Below are 21,942 nucleotides of genomic sequence, written 5' to 3'. Positions count from 1 at the left end.
TGTATCATTTTCAACGTAGAACTAAGTGGTACTGTATGGTCATCATGATGCACAGTGACCTTTGCATAACAGGTTCTTACCATCAGAACAAGTCTTCTTTTCACAGAACGATCAACAGAAGAAAAAGGTACCACAATTAGTTTTTCGGCTACCTATGTAAACCTGCAAGCTAGATCGATCCTCACAAAAGATAAAAATCAAGGTACGAATATGATAAACTTCATAAATGCCCTGCTCAATTTTAAATAAACACATGCCACAAAGCAGAGCAAAAATTTTGGGGGGGGGGGGGGGGGGGGGGGCGGGGGGGTCCTTCCAGTCGAAGCTGAATAAAAATGGACGCAAGTATTATACATATGCTTATTCTCCGTGAACAAACACATTGTAAGATGGCTAGTATTAAGATTTTAGAATCAGGGAATAAATTTTACAGGTTCAAAAAGCGAGCAAGATAGGTGGAGAAGAAACAGATATATAAAGAAAAATGCATGAAACAAATCACGTCATGTTTCTATGGCTATGCTGCAGACTGTTCCTCAGCGTCAGCAAGAACTTCTTGTTTGGAATCGTGTGAAGTACCGTTAGAGTTGGCATCTTTGGTCGGTAAAGCGGGCTCTCCTCCTGCTGCAGATCCACTTGCATTTGATGCCGCATCTTTTTCATTTTTTGCATCTTTTCCTCCCTTCCCGTCTTTTCCATCCTTGGCAGGAGCAGGTGGAGGGGTTACCATGTGGGGAGGAGGTGTGTGCTTTAGCTTCACCAGTATTTGGCGCATCCTTGAAAGATCAGTGGGTTTCCCAGGCTTTGGGCCCTGAACAACTGTGATTGAGGGCTTCTTGTCCTGATCTTTCTTACCTCTCTTCTTCTCAATGTTAGGGACCTCATAAGGAATGAGATCTGCTATTGCTTTCCAGTACTGTTTGTCTGCCTCTTTATGAAACTTCTCTTGATTAGCCAAGGATAACTGCACCAGCGAAAAATAAAAGCGTTAAGCAGACTATAACCGTAGTAGAAAATAGGGTGCGGCTATGTTAGCATTTCAATATTTTACCTTCTCCCTTTCTCTGTTGTTAGACTTGTTAGTCTCAACATTGACCTTCCTTTTCTCATAAAAAGCTTGTATATACTCCTCAGCCTCTATGATAATCTGGATTCTCATTTCTTTCTCCCTCTTCTCCTTCTCCTCAAGCTGAATGGCATTTTGACTGCACCAGCAAATTGACAGTTTGTCCTTTCTTATATTTAATCGGCAGGTAATTCCAACATAATTCAGAACGATAAAAAAAAGAGAAGTTTCTTCACATTTATAATTATCAAACAACACAGAAGTGTTCCTTACTAGAAAAACCAGATCAATCAAGTGTTATACCAGACATTTGAATTTTCTAAATTTAATCCCTGTTCTTTCCAGATATGCCACGGCCTGCCTGTATGATAAGTTAACCAAACTTGCATCTCACCGCATTTACAACATGTGGGTTGAAATCACATATATGTGATCAAGCCCAGTAGTATGGCATGATGCACCTGTAGCAAACCCAAATTTAGTCACCGTGCAGTGATCAGCAACCCTTCTAACTAAAGACACAATATGCTGATGTTATAAACTTTGACCATCCTTATCTTTCTTTCTTTTGACCAACAATGGAAGTACCAAGACTCACAAACTCTTGAACAAGTGATAGCACCACTGTTACTCTTCTCTATCTAAGTGATTATTTAAAGATCTTCGGTGACAATCCCTCTTCTTTCTCTTTCTATGGCAGAATCCTGTCCACTCTGACATGCATGACATCTCAGGACCTCCCTGCATGAGACCAATGCTGCTCATCCATTGCAATCAAAGTACTCCCATAACATCTAAGCAAAATTTTTATCATTGAATTGAGGAAAAAGTTTGCCTACAGTCAGCAGAGCCTTAATCGTAACTGCTTAAAATCGGCTAAACATGAACCTAAGCTATACCTCCTCCTTTCTTTTTCCTTCCCTTTGGCTAAGGCACGTAATCCAAGAATCAGCATTGAATCCATCTCTTGATCAGTGCTGCTATTGCAAAATTTAAGTTCTAACATCTGGCTTCAAGAGTACTTCCCCACACAACATCCTGGGAATCTTCATCTATTAACAATAACTAAAATTCCCCAGAAGGTCTAGGTAATTTGTAGCATACCAGAGCAGCACAACCCACATGTGCCCCATGGATCGAGGCACTGAAAAGGTTAATGGAATGAATATGATCATGTACGATCATTTTCATCATGAAGTAATAAATGCCTAAAAACAGCACCTCATGACAGTGAGTTTAAACGGCTGTCCACAGTTGAAACCTTCAAAACACCCGGGACCACTTGTATTTCCACTCCTATACTAAAGAACCACAGAATCACATCAATTTATGACATGGAATACAATAATGAGCCATTCTCTACAGCGATATGTGCCACAATTCCATGAAACATGATCCTCCGATACAATAAATACTATCTGATAGGATGGTAAGGATTCAAGAATCACTAACTGGTTTAAAGCAGATATGTGAGGAATCCTTAACTACAGGAATTAAAACCATGGGGTCCCAATAAATGAGAATTGATCCTCAAGATTCCTCAGCATTATATGTTTTTTAATAAGTAAAATACGGATCAATCTGCACAGAGAGAAAAAAGAAATCCATGTGGCACACAGATAGCCTAGATGCACAGTTACGTACAAAAACTATGCGTGTCCATGCATGCATGCCATAAGATTCTGTGATGTCTATATAGGATCATAATGAATTAAGCCATAAACTAAGAAAACTTAGCTCTACATCCAGATAACACAGAAATTAAGCTGCACTTAACTAAAAGTGGACTAACTTCATTTAATATAATTCATAAACAAGATCAGAAAAAATAAGTTTCCATACATAATTCTCCAAAAAGCACAACTTCGCAGGCAACACAATAAGAGTACCTTCGATGCAACAGTTTTAACTAAACAACCAAGCAAAAACAGTAAAAAATTGGAATTAACTATGAAAGAAAAAAAAAGAAATCTAGATCTATGAGCACTGCAACAAAATCCAAATTAGATCTGAAAGTTAACACATCAAAGAAATCAAATCTCAAAGAGTTTTGATAGATAAGAAGCAAGAAATCAACACATTAAAATCCTCACCGCCTCCATTCACGAAGAGCAAACCCTTCCTCGGGCTCCATCTCTGTCGGCGGTGGAAGCACGGGTCCATCCGAGACAAAAACGTCGTCATCAGCGCCGTTTTCACCTACACCGTAACCATTTCCGTTCTCCGCATGGATCTGATCGTACGGAGACTGGGAGTAGCTAGCGTTTGGATCATCAAATCCAAAGATCCCCGGAGAGTCAGAGGCGTGGTCGACGGCGATGTCACCGTCCGCGGGGAACCCTCCGGAGAAGTCTCCTGTCGCAGCTGGGAAGCTGGGGTAGGATCCGGATCCGTAGCCGCCTTCAGCGAAACTCTCCTCGTCGTCGTCAACAAAATGACGATCAGAAGAGTTCACGTTCATCTCCTCACCATCGATGCCGTACGCGTCGAAGGAAGACATCTCTCTCGAAATGCTACTCTGCCTCTATCGCACCGTCTCTCTGTAAAATGCTAAAACGTATAGAGTTTTTTTGCCTCAGACAACTTGACGCACTCAACTTTCGGCATTATATAGATCTGGAACACTTTACTAAAACGACGTGGTTTCTCTAACTCCTTTTCCTTTCAGCTTTTTCCTTCTCTTTAATATAATTAATGAGCAAATCATTATTCTCACACACCGTCATATTTTTTTAAAGAGCATTACTTTTTTATTTTTTAAATTTTTTAAAATGTTTTTTGGATTAATTTTTTTAAACTAATTTAATTTTTCTATTCATTATTCATATACAAAACATTTGATAACAGAAAAATATTAAAAATATTTAAAAAAATGGATAATGTGGTGTATGGACTTATGTTTAGAATTTTTCCTTTTTAAAATTTGTTCTCTTACCAAATGTATTATATAAATGATGACTAAAAGAATTCAATTAGTTTTAAAAGAATAAAACCAAAAAAACTTGAAATTTTTTTAAAAATTAAAAAAAAAAAAAGTGATACATAGGGATGATGAATAAAATTGCTAGACGAAGATAAATCAGTAACATGCACTTGCAACCAACTAGGGAGTTGTCCTCCTTTTCCTTTTTATAGTTTTTGGCACAACATAATGCATTTGTTTACTGCCTCAAATATTTTTGCAAAACATAAATGTCCAAAATTATATGAATAGAAATTGTATTTTTTTATTTATTTAGTAAATTAGTCAAGATGGTTTAGTTTAGTTGTTATTATTATTATTATTTTTATAGCCAAAATAAGCCAATCATTAAGATAGTATACAAATGATTCAAATGAACGAATCATTTCAGCTAGGAATTACATTGCTTGTGTAATAAGTAATATAATTAGTCAATCACAATAACAAGGACTAAGGAAAACTGTGATACAAAGGGAAACATATGACCCGAGTGGGAATTTGGAAGTGATCAAGCACATAATGGGGTGTACACAAAAAATCAGCCTCCCTGCCCATTGATTTCAAAACCATGTTTTTGTATAAGCGTTTGACGATTGTACAATTCCGGATGTATGCAATGTCTAACCAGATTTTATATTAAAAAATAAAAAATCCAAAAGGAGTTGTTGGGAAAATCTTCCAAGTCATGCTTACGAAACAAAACATCCACCTTGAAGTAACTACCTAACCACTCACACAACACCTCAATGGCATCGGAGACGGGGATTTCCAATCCATACTTACAAGTGAAGAAACTGTAATAGATCAGCTCGGTTCACTATCGCCATTAACTTTTGCCAATCTCAGGACAATGAAATTAAGTATCTTCAGAGAGGTGGCGATGAGGAAAACAGTCTGTGGATTGGGTAGGACTGTCAATGGTTAGTAAATTACGACACCGAGCATGGCACTTCCCTTGGTCAACACCATATTCAGTTTTCTTCGGCTTAAACAAACACAATTACACTGCAATTAAATCCAACCCAGATCGGCTCACAGAAAAGAATGGCACTTACAGCGCCGGCCACATCAAATAGTGGGACTACATGCTACTCGCCCTCAAGAAGAGCCCTCTTTCTTCATGTCAGGTCTGTAAGCAATTTGAGGAGAAAATGGCTCATAGGATAGGGAGCGAAAAAATCTTGAAACACATATACCTCGGGACTGGAGTCAATTTGGTGTCTCTGCTTTCAAATCAATATGAGATGAAGCCAAAAGATCATCTGTTGGGAGTTCCGCTCATCTTTTAGAGATCTTAAGAAGAATGTAGGGCCAATAGTCAATTGGCAGTCCTGGATCTGAATGGTCCTTGTCCGTCTTTAAGTTTGTTATTTACCATCAAAACATCCCAACGGCAGCCATGCCAAAATGAGGGAAGGTTCTATAGTCTTTCAGGGGACAGGTGGAGCATTCTTGGCATATCTAGCAGAAGAAGGCATCTGCTGCAGAACTTGCGGAAATTCTGGCTTCATACGTTTATTCGAAATACCATGCAATGACCTTATTCACATTGTCAAAACCACCAAATGAGAAAAAGGAAGTGGAGAAAGAAAATAAAAGAAACTAGAAAAGCATGTTCTTAGAGAAGAAATAGAATTCCAGCTAATAGAACTGCAGTATGAAGGAATTAGTTTCATCAACTTTGCCTGAGGTCTCCCACCCCACCCCACCCCCCCAAAAAAAAAAAGAAGAAGGACAAACGTTGTTTATACATGTTTGCTGGAGACATATAAGCAATTACCCAAGGAAGTTCCATGTGCACGAACAAACAGAAGACGGGCAGGAGGAAGATACTATAAGAGAGAATGCTCAATATTTACAATGTTTTCCCCAAATCTGAACAGAGATGAGACAACTAAACATATATTCAATGGGGAGTATTCAGTCTTCTCACCCCACAAAATCACAATATTGATTAAAATATGTGGGGATGGCTTGCCATGCCATAACTCAAGATTAAATTAGAAGTTTTGATGCAAAAGAAAATTGGTAACTGAACACTGGTAAATGGTTAAATCACACACCTAGGAGAACCCTGATGTTTCTGACTAAATTGACCGAGCATTGATCTTAGACTTCCGAGTGCCTTTTCAGCAGCCTGAAGAAAAGCATGTTGAGGTGGTTGGAAAAATAAAGGCACATAAAATTCACAGAAGAGATAATGTGAAACCCTTAAACCAAATTTGTCTATATATATATATATATATATATAAGTAAAAATACCTGCATCTTAGCCTCATCCCATGTTAGCCCAATCCCTCTCCCTAAGACCTGTCCATCTATTTCGACCTGAAATACAGCATCAACCCAGAATATAGGTTGTTAGAATTAGAAGCCTGGAATATGAATCAATAAACATCCGTACATAAATAAAAAATTGTTGCTTCTGAACTCCAACAAATTACATCAGTACCACTCTCTCTCTCTCTCTCTCTCTCTCTCTCTCAATTAGTTACATCAGTACCAATCTTAAGAAATCCAAGGATGAAATTATCTATGCTCCTTCAATGGGGAGAACCAAAGGTGTAGAGATATTAGTCAAGTGCACACCTCAAGGAAAAATAATTTTGCCCAAACTATACGAACCCAATATTGGAGTGTTGCAACAGGCTGTCTCACCAGGAGGGGTTTTGGATGAGTCTAATCTGCAAATGGGTCTTTGTGAGGGGGACTGCTTTGATGAGAATGTGGGTGGTCCGACCCCTTTATGCACTATCCCGCCTCAATCTTCTTCCAGTATTGTTCTAGATTGGGTCCTAAAAGAGGTTGAGGAAATACAAGCATGTGTGGGGATATCTTGTGATGGTTTCGAAGAGCAATTTAAGGCTCTCCTTGTTGCTATCGAATCTGAATGTTCCTCAGCTTTGAGATCAGCTTCTACAAAAAAGGGAATTAAGAGATTAAAATGTTCCATTAATTATGTTAAGGAGGGAAGTGGTGGGAGGGACAAATCGATATTGGGTAGATTCCTTGTTTCTCCATCTTGGATGTTCATTACTTGGAACTGTGCCAGAAGAGATTGTCTTGTGTATGTTCAGATCATTTCCCCATTTTTCTGGATTGTGGTGGTATTCATGGGGGTCGGAGGTATTTTAAGTTTGAAAACATGTGGTTAGGAGCTGATGGGTTTGTTGATAAGGTTAGGAGTTCGTGGTCTTCTCATCAGTTCGCGGGTACTCCTAGTTTTATCCTTGCTGGTAAGCTTAAAGCTTTGAAGCTTGATTTGAATAAGTGGAATGTAAAAGTTTTTGAGATGATTAAAGTAGAAGTGGAATGAAGTATGTGAGAGATCTGATGATTAAAGTGGATAAGGGGCTGGAACTAGTCATGGGTTTCGGTAGTGGGTCGAAAATGGACCAGGGAGGGCGGGGGGTAGATTCTACCGGTTTGAAGGCCTCAAGTGTGCATCTCAGATAGGATCGTTGGATGCCGGTATCGCTGTCCACACCGGTAACACTCAGGACATCAGTAACTTGTTGTCTATGCCTTTTGAGGGAGCAGTAGGCCCTCGATCACCAATTGCAAATGGGGTTGATACTTTTTTCCAAGGTTCACTTTCAATCCCTACTTGTTCTATGCCTCCTGAGGGAGCAGTCGGTTTTGACAAAGTGGCACTGAAAGGATCGTTGGAGGATGGTGCACATACAAGCAATGTCCTCGTCGATGGAGGGGAGGAACCTTTAATGGTGATAGAAACTCAGGATTTGTCGTTGGTGCCTTGTGTGGAGGAATGTCTGGAGTTGGGAGTGCAGTTGGATACTCTGTCTGGGGCTAATGTTGTTCCCTTGGTTTCTCTTCCTCCGATAAACGATACGGCAGATTCACCTTCGGAGTGGGTTCTGAATAAAGTTAACAAGTTTCACCATATCGTGGGAATTTCACATATACGAAGACCAATTTCAAGCACTACTCACTGCGATTGAGGTGAGCCATGCGGCTGAAACCAAATTAAGTTTTAAGAAAAGCAGAGAGTTAAAGCGTCTTTCTTAGGCAATCAACTGCGACGCTAAGGGTGGTAGCTCAAGTCGAGGGAAAGCTAAAGGGAGGACATTGTGAAGACGTTCCCGTAAAGGGAGTTTCGAGCAGACTATTAGTTTTACGGGAAACGGGGGGTTGGGGTTGGGGAGGTGTGTTCAATTCCAATTTGGGCTTGATGTATTTTGGGTAGTTTTTCACGGACTTTTTGGGTCATTAGGGGCTCTCTAGTATGGGCTAAGTGTTTTCTTATATACATCCAGTGTGTTTTCTTATATACATCCAGTGTACTTTTTTATTCCTATTGATTTATATAATATTTATTACTTGTCAAAAAAAAAAAAAAATCTTTTGGGAATGTTGACAACCAGAAAATTCTCTTTTGGAGCTGCATGTTTTGGAGGTTGGGGAGGAGGATGATGTTATGTCGGAGGAGGCGTTGTTGAGGAAAAAAGCAATGGTGACTGACCTTGAGAGGGTTTTGTTGATGGAAGAGATTTGTTGGTGGCAAAAATCAAGGACTCATTTTTTTTTTTTGATCGGTAAAAAGATTATATTGATTAAAAGGAGGCAAATGCCCAAGTATACAAAACATATACAAGAGCAACGCTTAAGCGTGCTAATTTAGAGATACAATGAATTCGTGAAAAGACATGGCATGGAAATCAATTACAATTGATCAATGAAGCAAGGTAATGAAAAACAAATTTCTAAGCTCTTCCATCGATTGCTTTTGATCTTCAAAGCTTCTTGCATTCCGTTCCCTCCAAATGCACCACCATAGACATATAAGTATCATCTTCCATATGGATGCAATTTGAGAGTTGTCCCTAATACCTCTCCAAGAGGCTAGAAAGTCACATACCCTTTCCGGTATCACCCAAGCTAAACCCAGTAGAGCAAAAACTTAAGGTCATAGCAACCTCACAATGTAGTAATAGATGGTCAGTGGACTCGCCACTCTTCTTGCACATATAACACCAGTCCATAACTATGATGCCACGTTTCCTTAAGTTGTCTATAGTCAGAATCTTCCCCAAAGAGGCTGTCCAAACAAAAAAGGCTGCATTTGGATGTGCCTTTGTCCTCCAGATGCTATTCCATGGGAAAAAATCTGAATTCTGCATAGTCAAAGAATGATAGAAAGAACGGGCTGTGAAGACTCCCTTCTTAGAAGGGCGTCAATAAATCTTGTCTTCACCTACCCCAGACACCCGAGTGGAGTACACCTGGTCAAAAAACACCGAAAATTCATCCATTTCCTAGTCTTGTGCATCTCTAAGGAAGGAAATGTTCCATTGAGGAATGCCATTGGAGATAATAACTAGATCGGCTATTGATGCCTCTTTCCTTCTAGCTACGCCATAGACTTGAGGAAAAACATCCTTGAGTGCCCGATCACCACAACATAAATCTTGCCAAAATTTTACCTTTACTCCATTTCCAACTTTGAAGCAAGCATGTGCGGCATATGTGTCCCAACCTCTTCTAATATTTTTCCAAAGCCCAAATCCATGAGGCCCACTCACCTCATTGGAACACCAACCTCCCCATGATTCTCCTTGTTTCAAAGCAATAACTGTTCGCCACAAGGCCTCCCGTTCATGATGCTATCTCGATAACCATTTGCCCAACAAAGCATTATTGAAAGATTTCAAATTCCAGATTCCCAAGCCTCCTTTAATAGGAAAACAAATTGTGGCCCATTTCATTAAGTGGAATTTAAACTCGTCCTTTAACCCTCCCCATAGGAAATCACGTTGAAGTTTCTACATGCGATGAGCCACCTTGGCGGGGAGCGGGCATAATGAGAAGAAGTACGTTGGTAAGTTAGAAAGAGTGCTCTTGATGAGCATCGCTCGGCCCCCTTTGGATAAGTACATCCGCTTCCAACCGGCTAATTTCCTCTCCATTTTTTCTAGCACCTCATCCCAAACGGATTTTGATTTAAAAGCCACGCCCAACGGAAGGCCAAGACACTTCATGGGTAGTTGAGATATCTTGCAGTCTAAGATGGATGCCAAACTCTCCACATCGGGTATAAGCCCCACTGGCACTACCTCAGATTTGGCCAAATTCACCTTCAACCCTAACATAGCCTCGAAGCATAATAAGAGAGCCCTCAAAGCTCGAATTTACTCATGTCTGGCCTCGCAAAAAATGAGAGTATCATCAGCAAACAATAAATGAGAGATGTTGAGTGAACCTGAGGCTACCTCACCCACTGAGAATCTTGATAGGAATCTACCCGCCACTGCCCCTGAAATCATCTTATTATAGGCTTCCATCACAAAAACAAAGAGAAGTGGAGAAAGGGGATCCCCTTGTCGCAAACCTCGGTAGCTTTTGAAAAAGCCTTTTGACGTGCCATTCACCAGTACAGAAAAATGAACCGTAGAGATACAATGATGGATCCGAGTACGCCATTTTGTACCAAAGCCACATCTCTCAAGTATATACAGTAAGAATCCCCAATTGACGTGATCATAAGCTTTCTCCATATCCAACTTGCATAGAAGTCCTGGCTCTCCAAACTTAATCTGACTATCCAGACATTCATTGGCAATAAGAACCAAGTCAAGGATTTGCCTACCTTGAACAAAGGCATTTTGAGACTTCAAAATCAAGCTTGCCATCACCTTTGATTGAAAGAGGGAGATAAATGCACTAAATTTTTTCACAGAATGGCTAACTCACATCGGCATTGTAATGCCATTGAGTTGCTTCATTATGATAAAATTGTGTTTTCATCTCTCCTTAGATTCAAGATCATATTGTGTAGTTTTATGAAGTGCTTCTAACTAAACCAACTGCTTGGAGACCTAAACTTGATGGTTTGGCATTTGGTTCTCTAGATCCTCAGTGTGAGCAGGTTGGAGAGACCGTTTGACGTTTATGAGTTTTTCAGGTGGTTAGTGGGATGGTTAAAGATAAAACCCCTGGTCCAGACGACTTCTCTATGGCCTTTTTCCAAGCTTGTTGGGATATTGTGAAAAATGTGATGTGGGAATTTTTTTTCCTTTTATAAGTTTGAAAAATCTCTTAATGCTACCTTCATTGCTCTCATTCCAAAAAAATCTTGAGCTTTTGAGTTGAAGGATTTTCGTCCTATTAGCCTTGTAGGAGTTTATAAGATAATTTTGAAAGTGCTTGCTAATCGTATGAGTACGATAGTGGAGCAAATTATCTTTAAGCACCAAGATGTTTTTTCTGGGAAAGACAAATACTTGATTTTGTTCTTGTTGCTAAGAATGTTTAGTCAGTCGTTTGAATGAGGGACTTCATGGTGTTCTTTGCAAGCATTAACCACGAGAACAATGCAAAAACCAACATCTCCCAAGCAAGTAGAAATGGAAATGATTTATATAGATATCAATTGGAAGAAGAAACCCCTAGGGGTTGGCTCAAGGGGTAAAGGTCTTGGGTTTGGGAAATGCTCCCCGCAGGTCCCAGGTTCAAATCCTTTTGAGTGCAAACATCTCTAGGGGCTATCAGACTGGAGGATTTTCCCCTGAAATTACCTGATGTGCACTTGTGAGAAACTTGGCAAAACTCCTTGTCAAGGACCTGTGCAACCCCGAAATTAGTTGAGCTGTTGTTCCCAAACACATGGTGTCAATAAAAAAAATCGATCGGGAGGGAAGTTGCTATGGAAGGAGGTTATTGATCGGAAATATGGGAGTGACTAGGGGGATGGAGCTCTAAGGAGGTTACAGGGGGCTTATGGTGCAAGTCTTTGGGATTTCATTAGAAAGGGGTACAACTCTAATAGAGGTCTGTGATGTTTGTTTTACTAGAGCTGTACATGATTGGGAAATTGATGATGTTTCAGCTTTTTATATTCCTTGAGCCTTGGGGGTAATGATAGAGATAGAAGTTACAAAAGGATTTCTTATGGAGCGGATTGTAGAGGTGGCAATATGTTACACGATCCGTTAACCCAACACGAACATAATACGATAATAGCGGGTTAGGGTTTAGTCTTAAGGGTTCAGGTAAAAACAGATTGACCCGTTAAGACATGATTGCTTAACGGGTTGATAACGAGTCAACCCGTTTTGATCCAATATGACACGTTAAGAAAGTTACAATTACAATTATATCCTTATACCTAAAAGTAAAATTGTTAGAATTTCAATTTCAATAGTTTTATTGTTTAGATTGTAATTTTGAACTTGTAGTCAGCTTTATAATTTTTATAAATATTGTGATTTTAAAATTTATATAAAATTATACTAAATTTAATTAGGTCAAACGGGTTAATTTCGGGCCTATTCAACTCATTTACATAAACAGTTTGAAACGGATCATATTGTGTCGTATTAACCTATTTTGTAATATTCACTAATGGGTCAAATCGTGTTAGGGTTTGAAATTTTGACACGATAAGTTTAACGGGTCGGGTTATGGTTGAGCTATATGGTATAATATACATTCTTTGACACGACCCGTTAACACGATTTGACACCCCTAGCAGATTGGGGGAAGAGTTCAAATTCCTCTTGGTTAATTGGTCAATAGTTTGTACGCCAATTTCTATGGAAGGTTTGGGGATTCGCCACTTGATGAAATTCGATCAAGCACTTTTGGGTAAGTGGTTGTGGTGATACCAAAACGAAAGGGAGGCCTTATGGAAGTCTATTATAGATTCACAGTTTGGGCCGGACTAAGTGTCCATGACCTTCTTCTTTCTATTGTAACCTCCAGCTAGGCATTCCTCATGTATACTTCCTGCGTACCTGGGCTTTGCCTATTTCTATCAATATAATATCTTTGATTACCTATAAAAAAAAATGATGTTGTAAAAGTCCAAGGGAAGTAAAAAATTTACGGTCGTTCATAGTATAAGTTGTTGATTGTTCAGCATAGTCCTCATTTTCCTTGGAAGCATATTTGAAGGTCTCGTGTGCCTTACAAATTCGCTTTTTATTTATTTATTATTATTATATGGACTGCCTCGCTTTGGAATATTCTGATAACAGATAATTTGAGGAAGCACAGCCTTGTTGTTATGGATTTGTGTTTCACGTGCAAGAAGCATGGGGAATCTGTGGATCATTACTTTTGCATTGAGGTGGCAAGGGCTTTGTGGGATGGAGTTTTTAGTAGAACTGGGTTGGCTTGGGTGATGCCTTTGAGAGTGATTGATCTTCTTGCATGTTGGAACGAGCTATATGGTAGCCCTCAAGTGGCTCAGGCGAGGAAGATGGTTCTGTCTTATGTGGTGCATTTGGTTGGAAAGGAACAAGTGGTGTTTAAATGATAAGGAGCGTACCTTGGAGGAAATTCGGAATTTTTTTTGTGTACTCTTTGTTGCATTGGTTATTTGCTTTAGTGATTAATGGAGCTTCAACTCATGACTTTTTGTTGTCGTTTTCCACTTCTTAGAATGTACTTAGATGTTTTCTTTTGTATACGTCATGTGTACATGGACTACTCCTATTTCATTCATTTTAATAAAATTTTGTCGTACTTATCCAAAAAAAATATATATATACAAACCAATTTCCTCATTTTCAAATATTTAAACCCTTGCAGAATAATATGACTTTTGATCCATATTCATCTCATAGATGACAAACCAGCTAAATGACCACAAGCTGTACATAAACAAAACACACGTGGGAATGAAATCTGGGACAAATTATCATGAACAGATGCAATTTTTTTATAAGAAGATATTTTATTGATATTGATATATCATGAACAGATACATAGATACAGTATAAGCAAAAATAAGGATATAAACTAGGAAAAGGCCATGCTAAGCTCAAAGGGAGCCTGATTCGATTTTTTAAAGAGAAAAAGAATCTCAAAAAATAATTCTTTCATCGTTACACCAAGTTTGCCTAAGATTTCAGATAAGGGTAGGAAAAAAGAAACATTCAATCATTCACCAAGTAAAATTTTGAGACAGAAGCATTCTCAAACTTCATCAAAACTAAAGCAAATGATCTTTAAATGCAAACCTGAGCATAAACTTCATCATTCTGAACTGAATTACCAGAAGGTGGAGGGCGAGGTTGAAAAGCTATATCAAGGCCTTCCAGAGTGCACTGAAAGAAGTTAAAAAGGCAAAAAGATACAGCATATGAATGATCATAGAATTTTAACCAATAATTGCAATAAACATTGAAAGTGAATAAAAAATGATCAAGTTCTTGCATCTTACTAATTCTTTCAGTGCAGAGAGTGAACCCATTGACTTCTTAGAGCCTTCCAACCTAGGGTCTAGAAGCCTAGATGGATTGGACGCAGTTGAACATGAAACAGGCTCCTCTTTGGACAATGGCTGATTCCCAAAAGAATTCAAATTACCTAGAAACCCATTGATGTTTGCACTAAGGATACTCACATTCCCATGCATAGACCCAGAATCAGTTTTAATGCGTGACATGTACATATCTGTTGGGAAAAAAATGTATGAAAATTGTCAGGATCATAACAAGGCAATGCCATGACCCAAACACCACCATGTAAGGAAAGCCAAGATGTATCAATGAATAAAAAACATGATATTTGAAGTTTCCTTATGCGATATTCGATATAAGCACCAAATAAGATGTCCAGTTGGAGATATTTAGTATGCTAAGATGAAACCAACTCATTTTGGGGTGTGAATCAGGACCCAAGCTCAGCTGTACGTAACATAACCTAAGCCAGATACAGTATAGACTCTAGACAGTAATTTGGAAACACATGCAATAATCTTTCAATATATTGAGATTAAATAAATCTTACTAGCCAAGTTCTTAATTGAACCCTCAGCGGCCTGACGTTGGGCTTCCCTTCTCGTCCTACCAATTCCTCCACCAATTTTTTCCCCTGCGAACCAAGCCTAAATAAACAATTGGGGAATGAGTTATCAAGGCATGGCATCTCATAACAAAGAAAAGGACAACATAATCAGGTCATTGGGAAAGAGCAAACACCATTGCTTTCAAACAAGCTGTGGTCTTCAGCTCTGAACTAAAGCATCCTATAGATTTTATGGATCCAGTATCCAACTCCACAGAGGAGAACTTAGTCCTTGTTGGATTAGGCAGAATCCAACTCTTAATTTGACCGACTCTTATGAATACACAAACACACACACATGCAGTTATCACAAAAGTGTGAATTTATTTTTGCTAAGCTAGGCAAGTGTAATTGTTTATTCTAAAAGCGACAGAAATAGTTTTATGATAGGTAAATTATGGGTGACAAAATATTTTTCAATATATGCAATATATTATCATCTTTAATTATTTTAAAGGATTTATTAAAAAACACAAAAGGCATAGCCCGGGTATAGGAAGTACACGAGAGGAACACCTAATCAGATATACTTCTCATATATTTAATGAGAATGGGCACTTTAGCCTTGCCTTCATTGCCTTAAAGTTCCAACCTAACTTCTTAGAGACGAGTTCATATGGACCACATCAACAACTCAAAGAAGACTAAAATGATTTATTTACACAATTTTGGTGGGTGGGATCATGTATTCAGGGTTTTCCTCCTTGGGGGTGAGTTAGAAGGACCTTGTCTTGGTGAGGTCTTACATCATAAAAATAAAATGAAATGAAAAAATTGTTCGATTCAAAAAGTCTGATGTTTGGGCAATCATGACCCCAACTTCCCCCCAGAAAAGTTATATACTCATAACTAGAAATACAGGAATTGTATCATTGAAACTAGCATACAAACTGAAGAGTTTTTTATAAGAGTTTGGGCGTGATGAGTTAAAATACCTCCGTGGAGAATTGCAATTCCGTGCTACCAACCAAAGCTGGCCTGAACTCCACCTACCAGTTCCATTAAAAGGAGAAGGCCAAAAAAGGAATTTAGATGGACCTCAATATGCACACATGATCTCACTGTATCTCTTTCCCATTACCTTGGTTCCACACTTCATTGCGATATCCTGTAAGACTCCAGCTGGAGTTTCTGCATTTGAAACACCTCGTCCAGATTCGAAGTCAAAATCCCTGTTGCTGGAAGATGGTCGACTCAATGGAATATCCTCACCTTCAAATCACATGTCCATGATATGATACCACCCATGATAAACTACAGTTAATACTATAGAGAAACTAAAAGATCACTCTATCTGAACAAAATTGCCACTTAAAATAGTGTATCAACATCTTTAAAAACTCTGATACACAGTTTTCTAAAAAGTAGAGAGCCAATAAACTTCCATTTATGTGTAAATTCAAAAAACCCTAATAACCCAAAATGATGAATAAGTTATTCATCAGGTTTGCTCAGGGGCACAAGAATTAGGGTTAGAGAATTAACGAAATTCTAAATGGCAACCCACTAATAAGAGCCATATTCGGTTATACAATCAAAAAAATTCTGAAGGGATGCCAGCTAATAAGATCCTTGTTCAGCTCAGGATTAGTGTAGGTATCCCCCTTTCACCATTCATATTTATTCAAGACCATCTCTTCTATCAAACTTGGTATGTCTGAGTCTAATTCATTCATTAATGCCCATGAATAACAAACTATTATGCTTAAACTTTCAACATCTTATTATACATCACAGTCGATTTCCAAATAGAAAAGCGATTTTTCATTTTCAAAAAGTTAAATTTCATAAAGATATGTAGTCGAGGTCAGATGCTTCAGGATTCACAAGCTGCAAAACCACCCATGAAAAAAGACCCATAAGATTCGTCTCAGTATGCAATTTTGTGCGACACCTCACCTGAGAAAGAACGGTAACTAGACAGTGTATGGTTTAATCTCAACCGATCATCTCTGTGAAATGCCTGCAAATAAATAACCTTATAAGATTCACAGCTAGTCACAAGTAGCTATAACCTTTCAGCACAGAAACTGAACTAAAAAGTCACACCAACACAGTAACAATCACCTCTTTTGGCAATCTTTGATTTTCATGAAGAACTCTTTCAGAAGCAATCGAACACTCAACCTTGGGGAAAAAGGGTGGATGAGTAGGCCCATGCTTCTCAATATGCATTGGTTCTGGATCTAAAGGAAATTCTTTGGCTCCTGCTCGGCTCAGTTGTAGTGGGCTCATCTCTTCCTCCACCGTAAACCAGCCACCATGTGACTGCAACTGAGGAGTAGGAACTTGAATTGGAGGTCTTACAGGATATGGGGGTTCAGTTGATGTATGTTCTCTTGTATCTTGCCCATGTTGCAATATGAGTAGCCTCCGCCTTGTATCAGGATCTAATTCTGATTCTGGTACCTCACCCTCTTCTCTAGCAGGAGAACTTTGAAAGCATGGTTCTGGGGGCCCAACATGGCCCAATGGTTTAACAAGTGAAGCCGACTGAGGAAACTGAACATCAGGAAATTGTGATAATACTGGAGTTGTTGGAACTGAAATTGAGCTAGAGGCCAACGCAATTGGATACTGAAGAGCAGGAGCGAGACTTGGATCTAGATTAGCAACTGTTGAAGAAGCAGATATGGCATCCTGAATAAAAATAAAAAAGCAAAGAAAAAATAAACCTGATATTAACTCGAAACCACAGATAACAATAAAGCATACAAAACAAGAGAACTCTACATATTAACATCTAAACCCCAATATGCATACTTTAAGAAAGTAGATATCTTATACGAACACATTAATTCAAAACTTAGCAGATTACCTTTAGTCTTCTTTCAACTTCAGCATCAGCCATGCCATCAAAAGAAAGGGGATCTCTGTTGCCATTTGAAGCAGAAGCATCATCCTGCATGGCATAAAAATATTATGGGTAAACAAGAAATCTGAATAACCAGCAAAAAACCACAAGAACAAGTGTTAACAAGTTTTTTTCCTCGCTAACCTCAGAAACTAAATAGTTGCTCACATCAGGAGGAGAGGGAATATCTTTAATATCATCTTCATGTGAAATTTCAAAAATCTTTTGTAGAAGACCCTCATCAAATTCTCTGCCATCAAATTTGAAGGTCATGTCATTCCAAACAAAAGATATTATACATATTATTGGACTGGCGTTTATTTGCTCAAAACTTTAAGCCCCAGCAGAAAATATTTTAAGATCCTTTATAATATTAAAGGATGTTGAACACGTCTTGGAGTTTAGTCTTGTAAAAAGAAAATAAATGTCATGGGGTTTAGTATCCTTACTTGAAAAAACCACCTCTAACATTGCAGGCAACATTTCTTGCCACACACAAGACAGGTATAGCATTGTTAGCCTACAACATAAGCATTCAAATAAGTTAGTCCCTGGAGTGCATTTGCTCTATATAGTAAACACAAATAGTAATACCTCGGCTTGGGGAGCGTAGTATGGAGCAAATGCAGGAACAACATGAACCCGTGGTTGATCTTTCTCATCCCACACTTTCAAGCGATCATCAATGACCAATGCCATCTTAGGATGGCATAACCCATCTTGGAAGACATTGAACAGCGACTTTCTCAAACCTATTAGTTTATCATATAAACAAGCCATAAGCAGCATCATAAGGAATGAAGACGCTGATTTGAACAATTGGGAGGTGGGGAAGCATTTTGTTTCTTGGGTAATGAGACATTACAAACTGCATGTAATTAACTTCTCTTCTTAATGAGCTACACGGAAGTGGAATCTATTTGCAAGGATCATTTCACTAACCAGACTTGACACACACAATGCGATCCAATAGCTCCTTTGAGTTTATCAAATTTAAATCTGGATCAAGAAGCCTCCACATTTCTAAAGCATAATCCCTTTCAGCCATTGTGCAAACATAAACCTCAAAACGCTTGCGTCCTCGTGCGATCAAGTAGCTCCGGAGATCATCCCATGCAGGCCTCAACCTCACAAGAACACTTGTATCACGAATCTATGGAGGAAAGAAAACATTATAAAATAATAAACTTCATCCCAAACATCTACAAGCATATCTCCACCATCCAGTCTAGCCCATCAAGTGATATTGCAGAAACCTCTATTGGTCTCCCTGGCATATGGTAGAGAGTCTAAAATATTATGAAGCACATAAATAGTATTCAATTGAAATTCAGACTTCTTGAGCGCACGTGCACTTGCACGCACAGCACCTTGTCTTTGAAGTTATCTATTTAAATAAAAGAGTCAGTTATCTACAAATAATGACAAGAAAATCAACAAATGGTGCTCCTTAGCATTGGTGTGTAAGTTGAGAAATGCAAGAGTCAAAATAGAACCAAACAACAGGGGCAGTAAGTATTAATTATTACATACATGTGGATTGATGCGAGTCAGAATAATTTTCTTCTCCTGCAATCGTATAATTGGCCGAGCAATAGGTTGATGGTTATCTGACAAGGCTGGAACAACCTCAGACTGAGTTTTGATCACCTTTCCATTTTCAACAACCTGATCATTTTCAGCATATTGCTTCAATATATGCTTGTCATCTTGATAACGCTTGACCTCTGCCAACATACCAGAAATGCGTAGTGGGTCCAGCTCACTGTTTATTTTCCGCTGTAGGGCCTCAATCCGATCCTCAAATGAGCGCATTGTATTTGCTACTATGAGTGTTTCATCAAGATCAAATACTATTCCAAGACACCTAAGGTTCAGCATGACAAGACAAGAATCGTAAAGTCCTGAGGCAACATTGAATCCCCAGAAACAAGGATAACCCTTTTCATTATTCCTCCAAGACATGGCGACCAAATGAAGCTCCTCCCTTCCCAGTGGCATTACTGCAGTCTGTACATAGCATTGGGCAAATCATTGTTAACATTTGTAAAAACCATCCGTACCCAAACAAGATAATGAAGAATGGTAACTTAATCGGTGGAAATAATTCCTACCACATATATTGTAGGAAAGGAAGGATACACGACAAAAAGGGCAAGAAGAAACAGATAACATAAGGTTTCTCAGGCTTTCCATGAAGAAAAAATAGGGAAAGTTCCTGGATAACCCCCTCAGTGTTCATTTCGAATATTACACGCGCTTCACATAAGGAAATCAGACCACAAAGTTGCTGCTTGTTCCAATATTCTGAGTTAATATACAAAGCAATCGATATTGAAGACTTGTTTTGCAGAGTTCCTGGGTGAAGTACTTTCTTTTAACATTCTTATCAAATGCCGATAAAATGTGCCAGAAATGAAATCTTCAACCACATTTTTAGGAAGACTAGTGACAAAACGCCGTCAATAACTACATATGGCATATTCTTGGCGTCATAATATTCCAACGAAATTACCCACTTTAGCAAGTTTATCACACGGTTTAATATACCAGTCAGTTCAGAGTCCTACACAACAAGTTTATATCTTTCTGGCAGCATCAACGAGTTCAGACAGTTCTCAAATCATCAGTGCTAAGAGTTCAGAATAAAAAAAATTCAAAGTTCAGACAGTTCTCATAAATTTTGGGCAAAACGAGTCCACTGAAACTGTTAAAAATTCACTATAACTTCAAGTTGGGTTCTCGTTATTTCTTGTCCGGGGTCCACTGCAAGATCAACAGAGTTCATTTAGTTGTCTTCTTATAAATTTTTCTTCTTTCTGAGTGTCAGAATTGGAGTTTCAGTAAGTTTCCTTGGTGCTTTATTTGTTCTTTTGAAATTTTGTGGAGTTGTAATTATACCTTGTTCTCCTTGAAACACGAGGAGTGCAAAAGATAGAGCGGTGAGTCCTGTGACTGCGAGGATTTTGATTCCATTTTGAAGCAAATCCCACTAGATGTAATGGTATGGAGCACTGCCAGTGGTGGACACCTCTCACTCGCTTGCGAAAAGTGACTTATTCTGATTTCCTTCACTTCAACCATCGTGTTGTCGTTGTTGTTGATGATGTTCTCTACTGGGTATATCTCTACCTCTCCCAGTAACCCTTCCCCCTGATACACCAACGCCTTATACATAGTAATTTTTTCCCAAAACTAAAATAGTCAAAATCTTACTCTCTGGTGGCTCAGATTGTTCATCAGTTTCTTTGTAAAACTCGTGATTTCTATGAGTTCCTTTCCAGGGCAAATATCATCTTCGTCTCAAGAATGCTTTAGATTTGATCCCTTTTTTTTTTTTTTTTTTTTTTGGAATTTAACAAACAAAACTAAAAATCCCAGATCATTCAGAGAAAATTTAGGGTTTTTTCCTGGAAAAAAAAATTAGAACTGATTGCTGGTGAGATGATCCAAAACTCTAGGCGATCTAAGATTGGATTTCCGTCTCAGAAACAATAAATGGTGGAGCTATGGTTTTGATTTTGATGGTGTTGATGATGACGATGGTGTTGGTGGTGGAGAAACGAGTAGTCAAAAGCGAAACCCTAGATCCAGAAAGCGAAATGTCGAAAATAGTACTCCACTGCGCGAGGTAAAGATAATTAGGAAAAAAAATAGAATATAAATCAAGGATACTGGGCAGATTTTCAATTTTTGGATTCTCACGTCCTCGTGGGAAATATCTATCTTAGGGAAATATCAAATCAGAAATGATTTGTACAGTCGGAAAATATAGTCGGCGTGTAATCGGTTGAAAAAGAAAAATTAATACGGGACCTATATAAAAAAAATTATTTTTATAACTTTTTATAATTCATGTAGGTTTTCTTGAATATAAAATAATTTTTTAATATGGATATCTGACGCGTTGCAGAAAGGCGCCCTGGTGAATCGGTGATGCAAGTGAAACAAAGATTCGATGTACGTGAAAAAGGGCGAATTCAGTGAAAATTATTTTTTATCATTTGCATTAAGCGGACAATGCTGGAATACAATTTTTTTACAAACAGCTTTGCTATATACAGTCGCCACATGCAGTCGGCGTGCAGTCGGCTATACGGAATGAATAAAAAAAAATTATAAAAAAAATTTTTTATAGTCAAGGAGACCTACATGAATTATAAAAAGTTATAAAAATAATTTTTTTTTCACGTAGGTCCCGTATTAATTTTTTTTTTATAGCCGACTACACGCCGACTGCATCTTCCG

At 38.5% G+C, this 21,942-nt stretch overlaps 2 protein-coding genes across 4 annotated transcripts; both read right to left on the bottom strand.

Moving 5' to 3' along the window:
• Positions 1-326: 326 nt before the first annotated feature.
• On the bottom strand, positions 327-3,658 carry LOC122275678 (clathrin light chain 2-like). Its single transcript, XM_043084835.1, has 3 exons — positions 3,160-3,658; positions 1,052-1,205; positions 327-964 (listed from the first exon to the last, which is right to left on the bottom strand). Exons 1-3 carry the CDS (start codon positions 3,564-3,566, stop codon positions 518-520), a joined length of 1,008 nt encoding a protein of 335 aa, XP_042940769.1. The 5' UTR covers positions 3,567-3,658; the 3' UTR covers positions 327-517.
• Positions 3,659-4,555: 897 nt separating this feature from the next.
• LOC122276180 (RNA polymerase II C-terminal domain phosphatase-like 1) lies at positions 4,556-21,341 on the bottom strand. Of its 3 annotated transcripts, none has more exons than XM_043085742.1 (17): positions 20,596-21,339; positions 19,228-19,704; positions 18,637-18,847; positions 18,289-18,446; positions 18,144-18,214; positions 17,863-17,944; positions 17,659-17,742; positions 16,908-17,480; positions 16,740-16,803; positions 15,922-16,052; positions 15,776-15,829; positions 14,784-14,880; positions 14,215-14,447; positions 14,012-14,098; positions 6,291-6,356; positions 6,092-6,165; positions 4,556-5,567 (listed from the first exon to the last, which is right to left on the bottom strand). In XM_043085742.1, exons 1-17 carry the CDS (start codon positions 20,869-20,871, stop codon positions 5,459-5,461), a joined length of 2,847 nt encoding a protein of 948 aa, XP_042941676.1. In that variant the 5' UTR covers positions 20,872-21,339; the 3' UTR covers positions 4,556-5,458. The 3 variants fall into 3 exon arrangements, with proteins under 3 accessions (XP_042941676.1, XP_042941675.1, XP_042941677.1); XM_043085741.1 differs by having other exon boundaries at positions 17,839-17,944; positions 20,596-21,338; XM_043085743.1 differs by lacking the exons at positions 4,556-5,567; positions 6,092-6,165; positions 6,291-6,356 and adding an exon at positions 6,404-6,944 and having other exon boundaries at positions 17,839-17,944; positions 20,596-21,341.
• Between the last annotated feature and the right edge of the window lie 601 nt (positions 21,342-21,942).

The sequence above is a fragment of the Carya illinoinensis genome, chromosome 9, assembly GCF_018687715.1.
Source record: "Carya illinoinensis cultivar Pawnee chromosome 9, C.illinoinensisPawnee_v1, whole genome shotgun sequence".
Lineage (NCBI taxonomy): Eukaryota > Viridiplantae > Streptophyta > Magnoliopsida > Fagales > Juglandaceae > Carya > Carya illinoinensis.
This window is presented reverse-complemented; position numbering and strand designations above follow the sequence as displayed.